At 40.4% G+C, this 18729-nt stretch overlaps 1 protein-coding gene across 1 annotated transcript in view; it reads right to left on the reverse strand.

Annotated features, from left to right (window-relative positions):
• Positions 1 to 18729, reverse strand: part of ARHGEF6 (Rac/Cdc42 guanine nucleotide exchange factor (GEF) 6) — a 120190-nt gene that overhangs the window by 72746 nt on the left and 28715 nt on the right. Inside the window, exons 3-5 of the mRNA XM_011994418.1 lie at positions 12879 to 12963; positions 10589 to 10713; positions 8951 to 9152 (exon numbers count right to left, since the gene is read on the reverse strand). Of these exons, the coding sequence (XP_011849808.1) occupies positions 8951 to 9152; positions 10589 to 10713; positions 12879 to 12963 (412 nt within the window). The remainder of the gene's footprint in view (positions 1 to 8950; positions 9153 to 10588; positions 10714 to 12878; positions 12964 to 18729) is intronic.

Consider the following 18729-nt stretch of genomic DNA (forward strand, 5'->3'; position numbering starts at 1 on the left):
AGGCAGAAAAGTAGCAATGAGGGACAATTCTGTCACTCCCCGGTGAGGACAAGTGGAGCATAGCCAGTTCCTGGAAGCTTTTTGCTAGTTCAAGATCCACCTGGATCCACTGGTGGTTCATAAGGCTTTCCTGGGAAAATGTGAGCACTATCAGAAATGAAACAGGGAACATCAGTCCAGACCCTGGAGATATAAAAAGGATAATAACGGAATACTACAAACAACTCTACATACATAAATTTGACACTTAGGTGTGAAATGAACCAATTCCTCAGAAAACAAAAACTCCCGCAACTCACCCAATATGAAATAGATCATTTGAATGGCCTTATAACTATTAAGGAAATTGAACTTGTAAATTTAAAACTCTGAAAAAGGAAATCTCCAGGCCCATAAGGTGTCACTGGAGAATTCTATTAACTGTTTAAGGAAGAATCAATACTAATTCCGTATGTCACATAGAAAATAAAAGAGATCACTTCCCAAGTCATTTTATGAAATCACTATTGCACTGACACCAAAACCATACAAACGCAGTGCAAAAAAGAAAACTGCAGACCAATATCCCTCATGAATATGGATGCAAAAAAATTTACAAAATATTAGCAAGAAGAATTCAGCAATATTTTAAAAGAATTGTATACTATGGGATTCATCCTAGGTTGGTCAAATATTTTAAAATCCATTAATGTAACCCATGATCTTAACATTCTTAAAAGAAAAAAGTCACATTATAATATTAATCGATGCAGAAAAAGCACTTGACAAAATTAAACACCTATGTGAGAAAAAGCAACTCATGGAAAAAATAAGAATAAAGAACTTCTTCAACTTAATAAAGTGCGTCTACAAAAAACCTACAGTTAGCATCTTATAAAAGGGGGAAAGACCGAATGCTAAATGCTTTCCCCCTAAGATCAGGAACAAGGCAAGGATGCATGTTCTCACCACTATTAATTCAGCATAGCACTGAAGTTCTAGCTCTCTCTGCAGTCTTGGTCTAAGCTGGGGAATTAACACAAAGAACAGAAGGGAGACAGATTTGGAAGGATAAACTTGGAAAGTCTAAAAAAACGTAGACCTTGCAAATGACTGGCTCCATGAAACACTACAAGAGGGAATGCAAAGAGAAAAACACCAGCACTATGACCTCAGTGACAGTTTCTGGCCTCTTGTTCCTTCTTTGCTCCCCACCCCCACCCCTACCACTTCTTACTGCCGCCACGTGAAAGACTCTCTGAAACCCACACTCAGCAACATGCAAAGAAGGAATGAATATGTGGAGGTTCTGAGGAGACAAGTTCAGTCCCTGGTGGCGGATTAGAAAGTGACCTAACTAGAACGAACATGAAGATGTAAACATTTTAGGTGGTGTTCTAAGGCAATGAGGAGATTGGGTAATCCAATCAGTCGGGGGTGGGGGGGAGTCAGTCAATATAGTGAAGAATTCCAGTGGATTGTTTGTATGATATAACTCAAACAAGAGTGTCACACAAATACAGGCATAAGAAATCCTCCTGATTCTGATGTAAAGATCCCTTTCCAATTAATTTTTGATTCTTTCTCTTCCTTTGCTGGTGTGCAGACTACTATTGCCTGTTGGTGGTGATAGGACAAAAAGAAATCGAGTGACAAATAGTCTCTCTGGACAGGAAACATCTATGTGATACACCCAGGGGATTAAAACAGGAAGTCTAAATATAAAGCTCAATCCTAGCTTTGGTTTATAATGAGCAGGAAGACTGATTTCTTAATCTGCCTTAATACAAATTTAATTAACCATGTACCTAATCCCCTCAATTGATATCTATATTTACTGCTAATAAGAAGTTTTAGAAGGATTTGATGACCTCTTAATTGAATCAGTGGGAGAAAATAGAATTTGTTTAAAATATCTGCACAATCGCACTTGACTCAATAATTTCTTGGCTTAAAAATTTTGCCAGGAAATTTTTAATGCAAAGTACCAACAAAACCCTCAACCTTTCTAGGTAACAGAACAGAGACAAAAATTTAAAAAGGATATAATCACCATTATGTTGCCACTGTACTAGCAGAAATTACTTTGATGTATTAATAACAAGTTAACTTACAAGTTACCACTGATTTTTAAGAGAGAATGGAAAATTGTATATAAGTGGCTAATTTTCTCATTTATAATGTATCTGGCTCAAATGAAATACAAGAGCAAAGCCCCTTAATATATGTTCTGTAGGCCAGGCGCAGTGGCTCAAGCCTGTAATCCCAGCACTTTGGGAGGCCGAGACGGGCGGATCACAAGGTCAGGAGATGGAGACCATCCTGGCTAACACGATGAAACCCCGTCTCTACTAAAAAAAAAATACAAAAAACTAGCCGGGCGAGGTGGCGGCGCCTATAGTCCCAGCTACTCGGGAGGCTGAGGCAGGAGAATGGCGTAAACCCGGGAGGTGGAGCTTGCAGTGAGCTGGGATCCGGCCACTGCACTCCAGCCTGGGCAACAGAGCGAGACTCCGTCCCAAAAAAAAAAAAAAATGTTCTGTAACTTATATAATGACTAAGTTATTAATACATGTATTTTTCATGAAATAAGATCCTTAAAAAAACATATTTTTGGTCAAAATAGGGGGTTTTTTTTCATGTAATAGGAAATCCAGAGGTAGGCAAGCAGAATTGATGACAATGGCTTCATGATGTCATCAGTGTCCAGGTTCAATCATCCTTGGAGAGAGGCTTTTATCATCATGGTCACAAAAACTTACTCTACTTTCAGCCACAAGCTCATGTTAAAAAGAGGTGTGTGTGTGTGTGTGTGTGTGTGTGTGTGTGTGTGTGTTTCATACTCAAGTCTTCTATTTCTTAACTTTCTATAGTATTAGGTGGGTGATTCTTTATGCTATACAACCTCTGAAATCAGCCTCTTCTCAAAGAGCGGGAAAAAGCTATCCCCAGAGCTTTGGCCATAATTATCTCTAGATGAGAGTTACAGTGGAATCCAAAACTTAAAACGCCACTCTCCAAGGGCAAATTTACCAGAGCACAAAGTGCTCTTGTCAATGACAGACTGAAGGGAGGAAAACTATGCACAGCACTCCCATGGCACAGCAATCTGCAGGGTGAGGGTTGTATGGCTTTGGGCTTGTTTTGTTCTGCTTTTAAGACATTACAAAAGAATGTGTAGTATCAGGCTAAATGTCCCTCCGCCCTCCAGGCTGCATGTATGAATGTGTCAGAATTACTGACTCTTCGAGTGGCCACAGTGTTATATGTTTGACCCAATAGTAAGCAGACTGAGATCGCTAAAGATTTTTAGTTCCATGCCTGATTGAATTTTATAAATGGCCTAAAAGGTTGTATGGCAATGGGGTTTAAAACTCTACGTTGGCTGGGCGCGGTGGCTCACGCCTGTAATCCCAGCACTGTGGGAGGCCGAGGCGGGCAGATCACCTGAGGTCGAGAGTTTGAGACCAGCCTGATCAACATTCCTTACTAAAATTACAAAATTAGCCAGGCATGGTGACGCATGCCTGCAATCCCAGCTACTTAGGAGGCTGAGGTAGGATACTCGCTTGAACCCGGGAGGCAGAGGTTGTGGGGAGCTGAGATCGCGCCATTGCACTCCAGCCTGGGCAACAAGAGTGAAACTCCATCTCAAAAAAGAAAAAAATATATACATCAGTATGGAGTTCGTTGAAAGAAATGAAGGCCAGGCATGGTGGCTCACCTCTGTAATCCCAGAACTTTGGATGGCCAGGGCAGGAGGATCGCTTGAGCCCAGGAGTTTTGAGACCAGCCTGGGCAACACAGTGAGATACCGTGTTTAAAAAAAAAAAAAAAAAAAAGACAGAGAGAAAGATTAATTAATTAATTAAAAATGGAAAAGTATTTTCTAGACCAAACGTAACACAACATAGCATTTAATTTAAAATATTCCTTGGCAGCATCCTAGATAGGTTTTGGCTTACCTACTATTTTGTGGTGGTGGCAAGAGTTGGGGTAGGAAAGAATTCAAGTCAACAAAGATTCATTGAGCACCTACTTTCCCAGCAAGACATTTTTATTACCTGAAGCTAGTCTCTTCCATTGTCCCTCAAGCTCACTCTGCTCAGTCCTACCACAGAACCATCGTGTGTTTTGTTTTCCCTGAACAATCACTATGATTTAGATTGTCCTTGCCTCTCTTCTGGGCCTATTCACAGCCTATCTGTCTTTCAGTGTTCAGCTTAAGCCCTATCTCCTCCAGGAAGCCTCCCCCAACCTCTTCAGGCATAACACACTCTCTGTCTCTGAACACCAATGCTCTGCTATGTATTTTACACTTCATTGTCCACTGTCTTATACTGTCAGTTGCCTCATCACCAGCTCTTATCTCTCTCCTGTGCTCCATAACCATACTGCCAACTACTTGCTAGAAATCTTCAGACCTATGACTCGGTGCACCTCTGCTCAAGTACAAAACAGTTCATCATCTTCAGTACCAATCACCCCCCCAACACAGACACACAGAGAGACATGCACACTCAACCTCTGCCTCCTCCTATCTTCTCTATTAACAGAGTTCAGCGCACATCAAACATTTCCTATGTCTAAAGCACCATGTTAGGCATATGGAGACAAGACGGTATACAAAGATGAATAAGTCCCCTTGACTTCCCTGTCAAGATGAGTTATATTCCTCTCTTCTCCTCCCACCTCTCCAGAGCATCCTGTATTTAGCTCTATCACTAAACTTATCATATTGTATTCTAATGATGTCTTTCTACAATGGAGTATGAACACCCTGAAGGCAAAAGCCATGTCTTACGCTTCTCCACCACACCAGTGTCCAAGACAGAGATTGACGCCCTCATTAAGAGAAATCAACCTTTGTGGGCTGGCTAGGTGCATGACACTGCATGCCGTTAAGGAGCTCACCATCAAGCTGGACCTCTAGACTTGGTATTGTTCTCATCTGTTCCCTTATCCTCAAAAGTAATCATCAGCAAGTTTTTAAAATTTCATTTCAACAGTATATACTGCATCCATCCACTTCTCTTCCTCCCCACTATCCCCACAGCAGTCCATACCACTATCTGGATTGCCTGGACCTTAGCAGTAGCCTCTGCTAGTTTCTCTACACCCTTGCTGGTTATTCCCACCACTTCCCTGAAATACATCCCCCACGTTACCTCCAGAAAGATCTTCCTAAACCATGTTATCCCTTGCCTAAAACTTGACATTGACACCACCTCTTAATGTAGTTCCAGCTCAAGGTCCCATTCCTTATCGTCATGCATCTGATTCTCAACCCAAATTACCCCACCATCCACTCTTACTTCCATGCTTGAACTTAAAAATTCCCTCTAATCTTCTTCTCCCACTGAGAAGCTTCTTCTGTCCTTCAAGACCCAATTCAAGTGCTTCCCCACTCCTTATGTTATTGTTAATCAAATTGTTTCTTCACTGTTCCCACAGCATCTTACTCAGTCCTTTGTCTGTGTTACTTACTCTGTCCTGGCCTGTAACAGTTAGTTGTGCACAAACCTGTGATGATTACTAGACTGTAAGGTGCTAGGGGACGGCGTCTATGAGGTATAGATTGTTATAGACTCCCTGAGTGCCTAGGAGGTACTCAGTGAACAGGCTGAACAGAATTGAATTACCTATCCCATAATATTCATTCATTTTACAAATATTTACTGAGTATAAACAAAACGAACGGTCTCTGCCCTTGTGGTATTTACATTTCTAATGGTAAAATATAAACAGTAAATGAAATAAATAAGTAAATGTGTATTATGTTAGATGGGGAAAAATAATAAGCAAAAAAATTTAAGCAGGGAAGGAGGATAGAGGGAGTGGGGATAGGGTTAAATTTTCTCCTGGGTGACCAGGAAAGGCCCTCCTGTGAAGTGGACAAGTGAGTGGACCTGAAGGAGGTGAGGGAGCCAGCCATGCTGACAGCTGGAGAGTGTTTCAGACAGGGGGACACCAAGTGAGGCAGGAGCCTGTCTGGCACAGGCAGCCAAGAGACCAGTGTGGCTAAAGTGGAATGAGTGAGGGGAAGAGAGATGAGAGAGGAGGCCAGAAGGGCAATGGAAGGCCAGATCCTCGAGGGCCTTGGAAGCTATTGTGATGACCTTGGCCTTTTCTTTTTTTGAGATGGGGAGCCATGACAAAAGTTACATTATTATTATTATTATTATTATTATTATTATTATTATTTTGAGACAGAGTCTCGCTCTGTCACCCAGGCTGGAGTGCAGTGGCACAATCTCAGCTCACTGCAACCTCCACCTCCTGGGTTCAAACTATTCTCCTGTCTCAGCCTCCCAAGTAGCTAGGACTATAGGCATGCGCCACCACGCCCAGCTAATTTTTGTATTTTTAGTAGAGATGGGATTTCTCCATGTTGCTCAGGCGGATCGTGAATTCCCAGCCTCAAGTGATCTGCCCACCTCAGCCTCCCAAAGTGCTGGGATTACAGGCATGAGCCACTGCGCCCGGCCCCAAGATACATTTTGAAAGAATCACTCTGGGTACTGAGTTTAGACTGGATTACAGGAGTGACAAAAACAGGGGCAGAGATGCCAATTAGGAAGCTGCTGTCATAAGCTAAATGAGAGAGGTTGTTCCGTACACTACTAGTTCCAGGCCTTCCCTGACTAGCACTCATTTCCTGGCCCAAGCAACTCAGACCTGTCCTTGACAGTTGGGTTAGATGCTTCTAAGGGTTACCTAAGTGCTCAAATCAGAGCTGGAGCTTGCCACATGAATCCTAAGCTGAGTCCTAAACCAGAGAGAATATAGAAGAAATTTTAAAAAGAAGAGCCCTAAGACCAGGACAAATAACCTGGGGCAGTCTATAAGGGAGTGGCCGGACTGCTACAAGGAATGACAGTGAGGGACATTATAAGGAGAGTCGTCAAATTGAGGGTGTGCTGTTCACTTCCCAGGTCCCCTCAGCAGTGCTTGGGATTCCTGGACAAAATTACTGCTCCTTTCAGTTTCGCAGATAAAGACACTGTATCAGGGAACAATGTTAGAGTGAATCTGGAAAATCTTTCAGGGATCCTGTCAACAAAATTAAATCAATTGAAAGATGTAGTGAGAGGTAAAAATCGTCTGTGAATATCATCAAAAGCAAGGAAATTCCAGGCAAAGCCTGTGGAAATACTCCAGGGCTCAACAGAACCTTCTTGATTCCCAGTAATCAAAAATGCTAAGAAGTCTCCATATAGGTATATAATTATAAGTCTGCTAGTAAACATGTTCCATTAAAGGAGATACCCCTTTTAACACAACACAGAACACAGAAAAGTGTGCAAATTAATTTTATCTTAAACACTTTAGGAAAAAGCTCCTAACTCTGGTTATCTGGGGGAGGGTGCAAAGAGAAGAGGAACTTTCATTATCTACATTATACAGCTGACCCTTGAACAACATGGGTTCGAACTTTGCAGGCCCATCCCATTTATACATGAAGACAATGAAGATGAAGATCTTTATGATGATCTACTTCCACCTAACTAATAGTAAATGTATTTTCTCTTCTTTATGATTTTCTTAATAACATTTTCTGTTCCCTAGCTTACTTTATTATAAGAACACAGTATATAATACATATAACATACAATCAGTAAAGCTCCCAATCAACAGTAGGCTATTAGAAGTTAAGTTTTGGAGGAGTCAAAAGTTATACATGGATTTTCAACTGCATGGGGGCTCAGTGCCCTTAATTCCCATGTTGTTCAAGAGTCAACTGTATATTTCCACAACGTTTCGTTTTACTTACAGTGAGCCTATAATTTTATTAATTAATTAATAGTATCAATTTTGAGGCATTGAAAAAGCAATAAGATATCTACAAAAGAAATGATGCGATGAGGAGCTAACCACTCAAAAGAGCCCTTGTGTAAATATTTTTGAACAGTAAAGAGATGTAGTCATGTGAATAACTAAATGCTGTTTTATGTGTATTGTGACATATTTTTATGTATAAGGGTTTGCTGGGTTTTTTGCAATATCAGCGGAGCCTATCTTCTTAAACAATATAGGGCAAGTGAATTATCAAAAGAACTCTAAGGAAAACTACTAAAGAGTGGCCAGGCGCAGTGGCTCATGCCTGTAATCCCAGCACCCTGGGAGGCAGACACAGGAAGATCACTTGAGCCCAGGAGCTCAAGACCAGCCTGGGCAACATAGGGAGATCCTGTCCACAAAATGTTTAAACATTAACTGGGTGTGGTGGCGTGCACCTGTAGTCCCAAATACTTGGGAGGCTGAGGCAAGAAGATCACTTGAGCCCAGGAGGTTCAGGTTGCAGTGAGCTGTGATAGTCACTGCACTGTGCCTGGGTAACAGAGCAAGACCCGGTCTAAAAAAAAAAAAAAAAAGAGAGAGAAAGAGAGAGAAGAAAACACTACTGAAGAGCAATTCGATGTCATTCTCTGGCTACTGTTACCAAACAAAGGTAAACAGTTAGCAGTATGCAGTGAGTTAAGGGCAATCTTGTTCAGAATCAAAGTGGCCAGCTTCCTGCAGCCCTATCATTATCATCTCTCATGTCTGAGGCATTTAGTCTTAGGTCTGCTTACAGGGCTTAGGGCTAAAAAAAGGAAGTTAGCACATGGCCTCTCTTATTATTGGATTCTGCCATGGTAAGTTTTAGAGTAGTAAGAAGGACTATGTACTATATAACATGGGCTAGAATTAGTAGACATAAAGGGATACAGTTAGGGTGGACCAGTTGTCTGAGCTTTGAATTCCTTTGCTTTTTTTATTTTTCTGCTGCCTTAATGTAATCTAAATACAATTTGTTTCAAAATATCTAATCACAGATTTTTCCCAGTTCTGTTCTACTCTTATTTTTGGCATACACATACAAGTATAAACAGTTTCTGTTAACCAATTAAAACTACACAATTTTCAGTAAGAATACCAAGAAAGTACAAGAGTCACAATCAAAAAGGCTTTTAAAAACTTCACTTACCACTGGATTTAATTTCACGGACATAATTACTGGGAAACCAGCCTGTTCTCCCATTTAATGTGCCTTCCCACCAGCCTCCTTCTTCAACTCGAGTGACGTAAATGATGTCCCCCTTACAAACTGACAGTTCATCCTCATTAGTCTGCTTAAAGTTGAATCTTGCTTTTACTATTAACTGATGACTTCCATTTTCCGTCATCTCCTAGAGAAACAAAAGCCACACCAGATTAAGCACTCATCTAAATAAGGCAGGGGTAGAAATGATATGGATTTAGGCAAATAAAGTGGAGGAAGCAAAGACAAAACCCCAAATCCATCTCAGTCCTGAGTTTTTAACTTAGGAGTCCATGAATGGGTCTCAGAGGGATTAATAAATCCCTCAAAACAGTATATAAGCTTTGGCATTTGTGAGAATGTGTATTTTGAAGTGGGTCATAGCTTTCATTTTTCTCTCCAGACCCCTCCCCATTATCTAAAGATTATCTATTTAACTAAGCCAGATAACAAAGTAGAGTGATAAGCTATTCCACCGTGGATAAGCTATTCCACCCTGCCTCTACTCAACACACAAACGGTCCACATAATTATATAACTAAGATGTACTAACCTACCCTCCATAAAAATCTGCCTCCCATCTCCTAATTACTAAGGATATCTTAATTTGGCTAAGACTTATTTATATGCAAAGATCAAATACCCCATAGTTGCCTAAGTCAGGAATTCTTTTTTCCATTTTTTTATTTGTATAGATTTAGGGGGTACAACTGCAGTTTTATTACATGGATATATGAAGTCAGAAATTTCTAATCTGTCATGTATAAACTGGACTTCCTTTCTGAGGGTCACAGACCCCTTAGAGAATCTGATAAGCACAACAGATCTTTGTCTAAACGAGTTCATACACATGGGCTTTTGTACACAATGTAAGAGGGTACCAGGGTGTAGAGCCATAGTGCTCATCAGCCTTTCAAAGGATCTGTGATCTAAAAAGGTTAAGAACCACATACTCAAATGCTTTGGAGGTAATTGGTCATAATGTCTCACTAGAAGTGGGTGGCTTTTGACAGGAAATAAAGGTTTCACCCAAAGAGTAGAAGATGAGGCATATCCTCCCAAATAAAAGCTCCCAATAAGACCAAGTGAAAAGGCAACTGGGAGATCCCAATATAGAAGCTCATCATAGACTGAAATTTAAAATCAGGCCTTCCTCATTAGGAATGGAAAGAGAAAAATAAGAATGACAATAATAATGAGGATACTGATCAATATTTATTGATTGCCTACTATGTGTCAGGCACTATTTAGTTCTAATAAAACAAAGGATAGGGAAAATAATAGCAAATTGCCATCAGAAAGTAGCCATAATGACTTCCGTTTGCATAGCATTCTCAGTTAAGTGACTTGCCTAATTCTTGTAAGGGACAGAGCTGGAGCGTCAATCTGGATTTTTGTCCCCACCACATGCCTTTGATTTGCTCCTTCGGGCCAGCCTGAATTGGTGCTCAGTTTATAATTAGTTTTCTCAGTGATGCCCAAAACAAACCGGATGGCTGTCTCACCACATATGGAGATGCAACTAGGATATCAATCTAATTTTATGGATTTTAAAACAGACGGAGAATTGGGGACTATACTTACCACTGTCTTTGACTGCCTTTGCAGCCCTGAAACTGTGCTAGAAACTGCTCCCTGTGGGTTTGTCTGAGAATTATTAGCAGTACTAAGAGAAGAGGAACGTCCACATGGTCTTTCTGATAGCTGATCTGTGAAAAGAGGAAAAGGCATGTTAAAGGAACCACTCAGGTCAGAAAAACATCTACCACATAACATTATCTTTCTCGGGATACTATCAGAGGCATCCTGGCTGTAATTCTAACTGTTATCATCATGAACACGGCAAGTGTATTTCAATCCCCCTTCCCTTTTTGGTGGCCAACTTCCTGTTCTTAACCTTACTGGCCATTGTGCTCCAGTAGAATGAAAAACAGCGACAGAACCACATTTTCTCTTAACCATTTCCCTACAACTCTTCCCTCCTGAACCAGTTGCAACACTATGCCCTCTTATCCAAGGCAGAACTATATTGGGCACCAAACAGCTGTTTGTGGCTCTTATTACTTTGAAATATTTCAAATTTCTCTCTTTGTTTTTTGGCCCATAACTCAGTGGCTCATTTCTTACTCACACGTAACAATATGTGTGGCATATATAATGTAAAATCTCCCTGATGTGTGTGGGGCAGGGTGGAGAATGAGAGTGAAAGAGAAGGTGTGTTTGGGAAAGATGCAATCTTGATACTAGAATAATTTTTTTTAACAATCAGATTCAAGAGTCTTCTCTTCCTTGAAACCTTGTGAAATTCGACCAGGCCAGAGCTGAGCTGGATGTTTTCAGTTTGTTGAAAGTATACAAAAGAGAGAAGCTGGCTTCTTGACAAATTTAAATAAGGGTTCTTTTCCTCTCCATTTATTTTTAAAAGATATAAACTGCAAAAGTCTAAAGCCCAAACATTCCCTAGGCGACAAGCTCAGTATCCAAGTAATTTCCTTGATGCTGTGGGTTTTAACTTTCACCTCCTTGTATTTTATAAATATCTGTGGCAAGGGAAGAGACTGTAAAACTTGCTAGGAGAGTTTGGCAAAGGAACGTATAATTTGTGTGGCATAATGTTAGAATTACACGATCCTCCCTGACTAGAACTGGATAGTTGTCATGTGTGTTAAATATAGTTACTTGAATTAGCTGTACTTTCAGCTATACGCCATGCAATAGCTCAAAAGCATTTTTTTTTTCCAAATAGCAAAAGAACAACTTTGGAGAAGTATTTTTACATGTATTGCTATTATATACAGCTCTTTGGACTAAAACTATAATTACTTGATAGCTTCCTAGATGCTCTAACCTATTTGGCACTTGATTATATTGTCTGTTCTTGTCCTCTAATTGTTTCACATGGGTAAGTTGAGTCTCCTTAAATAGACAGTAATTTTCTCAAAGGCAGGGACCATAGCTTTGACATTTTTTGTAGCACCTGGTGATGCTGGCTACACAGCCTCTTGACTCTCCAACAGTTTAAGCAGCAAGCCTCGTGCTTGGGCATAAGGGCTCGGTAGTCAGTTAGATGTGGGTCTGAATCCCAACTCAGCCACTAACTTTCTAGTTGGGCAACTGTTGGCCTGACTTTCCTTATCTGTAATATGGACCTAATAATAATAATACCTGCCCCCAGTGTTGTTTCAAGGATTGAATGAGATCACCTGTGGCTCTTCTGACAGCCTAGATCCAGGGCAAGAGCTCAAAGCATTTTAAGTATGATTATTACTATCCAGCTGTTGGTTAAATATTATACCAGGGAAGCAGTGAAGTTACATTCTACATGTATCATCATTTTCTTCACATTTACTAGCATTTATATTTAATACCTCTAGTGTGGTAGGTGTTAAACATTTAAATAAAATATATTATTTTCACTCCCTATGAACCCAAGATTTCATTTTTGGTGCAAGGCTACTGAAGGGTTCCTTTACATGGACAAAGGCATACAGAAAACAATGAGAAAAATATGTCTCTAGTGGGGAAAGGGAAGTGACGGCTGTATTTTGTAAACTCTATGAAAAAGGGAACTGGTCTTTCCTTTTTCTTTTCTATTTTTTTATACTCAGTTGACTATTCAGAGCTTTGAATGGAATAACTTCTTGGCTCTTATCATTATATTAAGGGCATTAGAATAACAGCTATCATAGGTATGTTTTAAATCCTAAGCTATGAAAAATTCAAGCATTTGACATTTGTTGGGGTGTATTTGGGGGAGCAGGGGGGAAATTTGCATCAAGAGAACAATCCTGGCCAGAGTTGGCTCCTAGCGTAATCACAAACACATGGATTCAAAAATGTCACCCAGAACACATAAATCACAAGCCCAGCTTACCTTCTGTTGCTTTGTTGACAGCTAAGAGAGTACTCAGAACCTTGGAGAAATTGACCCCTGAATAAAGGTCATCAGGATCAAATACCTATGAGAAAGGAAAATTGAAACCGTAAGACACTACAAGTATTCAACTCAACAAACAAAACTATCAAAAGGCCACTTCCTCCAGCTCTCCGGAAAAAAAAAAAAAAAGTGCAAAAGCCAAGACACAAACCTCCGTATACCTTTGGGAGAAATGAGAGCAGCAGCTGAGCTGCCTAATGACATGTGGCAGGCCATCAGTGAGTCAGAGCAAAGCAGTAATGGGAAATGAGAGCCAAGCTGAGAAGGCAGCGCCCACCAGGAAATGAACAGCGCATACTCAGACCCACTCTTCTGACCTGAATGTATCAATAGTTTCAGCCCAGTTACAGGAAGCTCACATGCATGGGTTACAATTAATGTCCATCACCTACAGAATGTCCTGGACAGTCCACAAATAAGGAGGTGGAGCCTTTTTGACATGCTTGCATCTGTACAGTTTATTAGCTGTGCCTAGTTGAGTCATTGTCAGAAGTGCCTTTTTCTCTGGTCTCCTTCCTCCCCACTGCCACCCGCTGCATCCCAACTGCCTAGGATCCCAATTCCATGTTGCCCAAACTTTCTGCCCAGGTCTGCCCTTCGCTCCCAGCTTCAGTTCCCAGTTTCTGCTGCTTGACCTTGCCCCTCTCAGCTCATCATGAATTCGAGTATTTGCCTGCCTGGGCCTATGGGCTCTTCCTGGCTTTAGATGACTTTTCCAAATATGACCTCTAGCCTGTGTGATACTACTCAACTCTTGGCAAAAAACACATTAAGTAAATACATTTCACTTTACCAGTCAACTGTCAATCTGATACGCTATTGTCCCCAGTGAAGATACCAATCAGATGTTGTTGTTTACAATGCAATTTAACTGTTACCTTTGAAATGTAGTCAGTGTGTTAAAATATATTGAATCCCAAATACGTATATTCGAAATTAGAAGTGTTCTCATGCACAGGTACAATCTATTAATGTACCAGCCAACAATGTAAATATGTATATCTGTAGGTAACCAGATGCCCACTTTCTGGATGGAAATGCCCCTTCTAAAAACATTTTGTTCCCGGATGTCTAGGAGTCTCCTAAAGAAAACAGATTGCATCATTTTTTCCCCAAATGTGGTGACGGAAATAAAATGTACCTTTTCATATGGGACATGATTGGTAATGGGCATAGGATTTTGAAGGGTCTGTCTTCCCATTAGGTAGAGGCATTTGTTCCATTTTTAATCTGCATATTTTCTGGGAACCATATCAAGACAAATTTCTAGCTTTTTTGTAATGTTCTTGAAAACCTATAATCTGTTTTTAGAATGAAAATATGTAATATCAATTTTTTCACGTTTTGGGGGGTCAATAAAGATACATGCAAATGCAAACCTACACCAGTCTGCCTATTCTAGGATTCACCGCTTTATTCATTTAATCAATGAATGTTTTGCATTCAAACTTAAAATGACCAAAAAGCCCAGTTGCATCTAAAAATGAGACATTAATATATTTCTGATAAAAGAGTAATATTAATATTACTAAAGAGTTAAACAACAACACAATCCAAATATATTTCTGAATGCTACAACATAAAATTCAAAGTTTTCCAGAAATACATTGACAAGAGTTCTGTTTTAGTTTGTCAAAGCCTGGGTGAACAAGAGGCAATAGACTAGAGAGAGTGTCTAGTATCTCAGGGGATTTCAGACTTATTGAATCTCCCTTAGAACTGATCAACTGGGAAAATGTTAATGACATGTATGCCAAAATAGTAGCAAAGCAAAAAACTTCACTTGTTTTTAGCCCACCGGTCCTAACGGGAGTGTGCATGTGTGTGTGCATGTGGATACATGTTTTGGGTGGGTGTGGTAGAGATGAGTAGATCTAAAATAACAAGCAAAAGTTAAATATTAGCAGAATAAGGCATGAGAGCAAAAGTTGTGATAAAAAAAAAACCTCTCCCTCTGGTTTTAGTTGTTCCTTATCCAGGGTTATTAAATGCTATACATGGCAACACTGGTATTATTCATTTGTACTGGTACTTGACTGATTTTGAAAATAAATAAACTGATCAGAAAATGAAATGTGCATCAACAAGAGTCACTGCATCTGCCTGAGGGAAGCTTCCTGAACTGTACCCGGTTCTCTTTTGAGAAAACCCCAATATACTCAAGTTTATCCATGGATACTGTTCTTCTTGCTGCAAGCCTATTCTGAGGCACTAGAAACTACACAGGAAGGAGTTGGAAGAAGCCTCTGGGAACTGCTAGAGAAAGCAACGCCTAAGCATTATTATTTCAGAGTAACTGGAGAATCAGATACAACCACAAACACCCTCCACCACACTATACCCTTCTGAGTCCCAAATTGAACGATATTGAAAATTCCACCCTAGATCTTTCTTCCATGCACTTCAGAGAGCTCCCCTATGAAAATGGAAATATTATCTGGAGGGATCACATTTTCAGCCACTATCAGTCATTTATGTCTTAGTGGAAATGAGAAGTGTGAGACCAAGTTTAGAGATGATGATGTGGAGAAAGACTAAGGGCTCTGGTCCCCAAATAAGGATAAAGCAAAGGAGAATTCCCCAGTGTAGAGAGGGTGTGAGAAGAACAGGGAAAGGTAGATTACAGTACCCACTCATTTATACATTCAAAATAGAGAACCAATTCCCCTTTCTGCCTGCAAAGCACTGGAATCTGTTAAAAAGCTAATGTAAATTTGCACATTTATGCTGTATGTAATTTTCGTAAGTCATTTTCAATGAAATTTTAAAGTCAAAGTCAAATCACGGCAAAGTCATGATGATACTCATCTTCCAGTACCCTGTGCAAGCCTCACTAGTCTGTTCAGTGTCTCTGGTTTGTGACTGAGTCCCAGATTAGCTGAACTTTCTTTATACCTATTTTGGTGCACAAAAAGCCAGTTAGTTCCAGTTGGATCCGTGAAGGCCAGATGAACAGCAGGATTCCCTCCCTCCATTCATCTTACCACTACTGTGACTCAGACAAGAAAAAAGTACTACTTCTTAGACTACTGCTAGGTGGTGTCAAGGTATCATTCCTGCAATCAGATGATGCAAGGTTCAAATCTAACAACAATAAAAACATTTACTCTAACCAATAGGACAGACAGGGATTAAACTTTATTAAAGATATTTTAAGTATTTACATATAGCCAACCGAAGTTGCATTCCTACATCAGCAGATGAAATCAAACATCTATTTTTTTTTTTTTTTTTGTGTGTGTGTGTGTGTGTGTGAGGCAGAGTCTCGCTCTATCCCCCAGGCTGGAGTGCAGTGGCGCGATCTCGACTCACTGCAACCTCTGCCTCCCAGGTTCAAGCAATTCTCCTGCCTCAGCCTCCCGAGTAGCTGGGATTACAGGGATCTGCCACCATGCCCAGCTAATTTTTGTTTGTTTTTGTTTGTATTTTTAGTAGAAACGGGGTTTCACCATGTTGACCAGGCTGGTCTCGAACCCCTGACCTCAAGTGATCCGCCCACCTCGGCCTCCTAAAGTGCTGGGATTACAGGCGTGAGCCACTGCACCCAGCCCAGACATTTAATTTTTAAATGTTTCCTCACAGCTTTTTATTCTAGATATCCGCAATGACAGCAAAACCTATTTGCAAACCACTAAACACCAGGTGTTAATTGCGAATTATTGGGGATCTGCCAATGTAAACTGCAAGAAGTTAATATTTCTATAGCATTACAAATAGAACCTTTTGGAGTAGTTCTCAGTTTCAACATGTATGCTATTTTATGACATTTTCCCTAAACTTAGAAAAGCCAGAAAGCATATGAGAAGAAACTTTCTCAGCTCCCTGTTCCATTCCCTCACTTATCGTATAGCTACTGTTTACTGATTTACTGAGCTCCTGCTATATTTCTGGCACCACGCTTGGACATCACATACATACTGCTATGGTCTGAATGTTTGTGCCCTTCCCAAATTCATATGTTGAAACCTAATCACCAGTATAATGGTATTTGGAAGTGGGGGCATTTAGAGGTAATCAGATCACGAAGGCATAGCTCTCATGAATGGGACTGTTGACTTTATCCAAGAGGCCCCAGAGAGCTACCTTGTCCCTTCCACCATGTAAGGAAATAGAGAGAAGGTACTATCTACGAATAGGGAAGCAGGCCCTCGCCAGGATACCAAATATGCCTTGATCTTGGATTTCTGGCCTCCAGAACTATGAGAAATATTCTTCTGTTGTTTATAAGCTACCTGGTTTATGGCATTTTGTTCTGGTGGTCTGAACAGACTAAGATACAAACATATTTTTTTATGTGCATTTGATTCTCCCAGCAAGCCCATGATGTCAGTACAATTATTTTCCCCATTCCATGGATGAGTAAACTAAGACTCAGAGTAGTTAAGTCACAGGGCAAGAAAATGATGGAGCCAATAAAGATACACAAGAAAGTGCTCTGAGGGGCATTGTAGTCCTCCATGCACGCCTTATGTTTCCATGAGACATAGAGAAAAAATGAAGAAGCAATCCATGAGTCTGTATACAAAAAGAAATCCTTTGCTTCTGTCAATACAAGTAGCATCTGTGTCATCTGCATCGAGTTTGTTATAGCCTCTAAAATGATTAATTCAACTAATCACAGCAAAGAGAAAATCTTCCATATTACAAGACTGTCTCCGCAGGGGCCTTGCTAATTCCTGTGCTGTCCTTCTCATTTCAAGGGTCAGCCTTCACCCAGGAGGCACTTGGCCACATTTGCCAAAAGAGGGGAAAAACTGCACTAAGCTCCTCCTATTTGTTGAACCAGGTCTGCCTCATGAGCCATGGCCCATATTTGTGAGGTCCTGGTCTGGTAGGGGTCCAGCTCGTGATTACAGAACCAAGCTAAAACATCTGGGCCATGTGCAATGACACCTAGCCTCCTGATTTTCTTGACATCATGCTCTAACCACCTGAGTTAACCAGTCACAGCAGTCTAGCCACATCTTGGTTAAGAAAAGAAGGCATACCCTATCCTGGTTCAGAACTGGTCATCCTTAACGTCATGTGGTTTCAGTAACACCCAATCAACTTCTATTTAAAGGTAATTTAAGGTTGGGGGTGATTATAATAGGTTCCATTACTCAAGAGTTAAAAGTCTAATCAACTGAAAAGCAAGTGATTCATTGGGACCACAAGGACATACAGCTTATACTTCAAGCCTGTTTTTTAAAAAAGATTCCAAATATTTAGGAACATTCCAGCTCTTCCTTGTTCTTATTGCTCTTATTGAACAAAATCTTAAATTAACTTAGCTCATCTTGAATCACATTCTCTAATTCTCACAGCTGAGCACACTGCCTCTGTTAACCCCTCAACTTTGGTGGAAATGTCATTACATAGTGCAACAGAGCAAGCAAATCTGAGCTGCTTAGTCATATTTCACTGGGTGGTACCGCTCCTGGCTCTGTGAACGTGATCTGGGATGTGTGCACATAGCTCCTACTAAAAGCAGTCACAAAGTCAGCAACAAATAATGCTCTTAGCTCAGAAATTGGATTCATTACCCACTGGTATTCGACTTACTAGAATATAGTGGGTGGCATTTCTACTCTGCCTGGTTTTAAATAATAGCTGTTCCTATTTGATATGGACCAAACTTAAGGGAGCAAACCCGGCTCTCAACTTTTATTTCCTCCCTTTCTCTCCAAGATCTAACCTGTGCCTGTAGCTGAAACAACATACAGTGTTGTGGAAAGAGCACTGATGTGAGAGTCAGAAGACTGTGACTCCAATCTCAGCTTTGTCACTATTGAGCAGTTGTGAGGAC

This window comes from Mandrillus leucophaeus, unplaced genomic scaffold (assembly GCF_000951045.1).
Source record: "Mandrillus leucophaeus isolate KB7577 unplaced genomic scaffold, Mleu.le_1.0 Scaffold456, whole genome shotgun sequence".
NCBI classification, from domain to species: Eukaryota; Metazoa; Chordata; class Mammalia; order Primates; family Cercopithecidae; genus Mandrillus; species Mandrillus leucophaeus.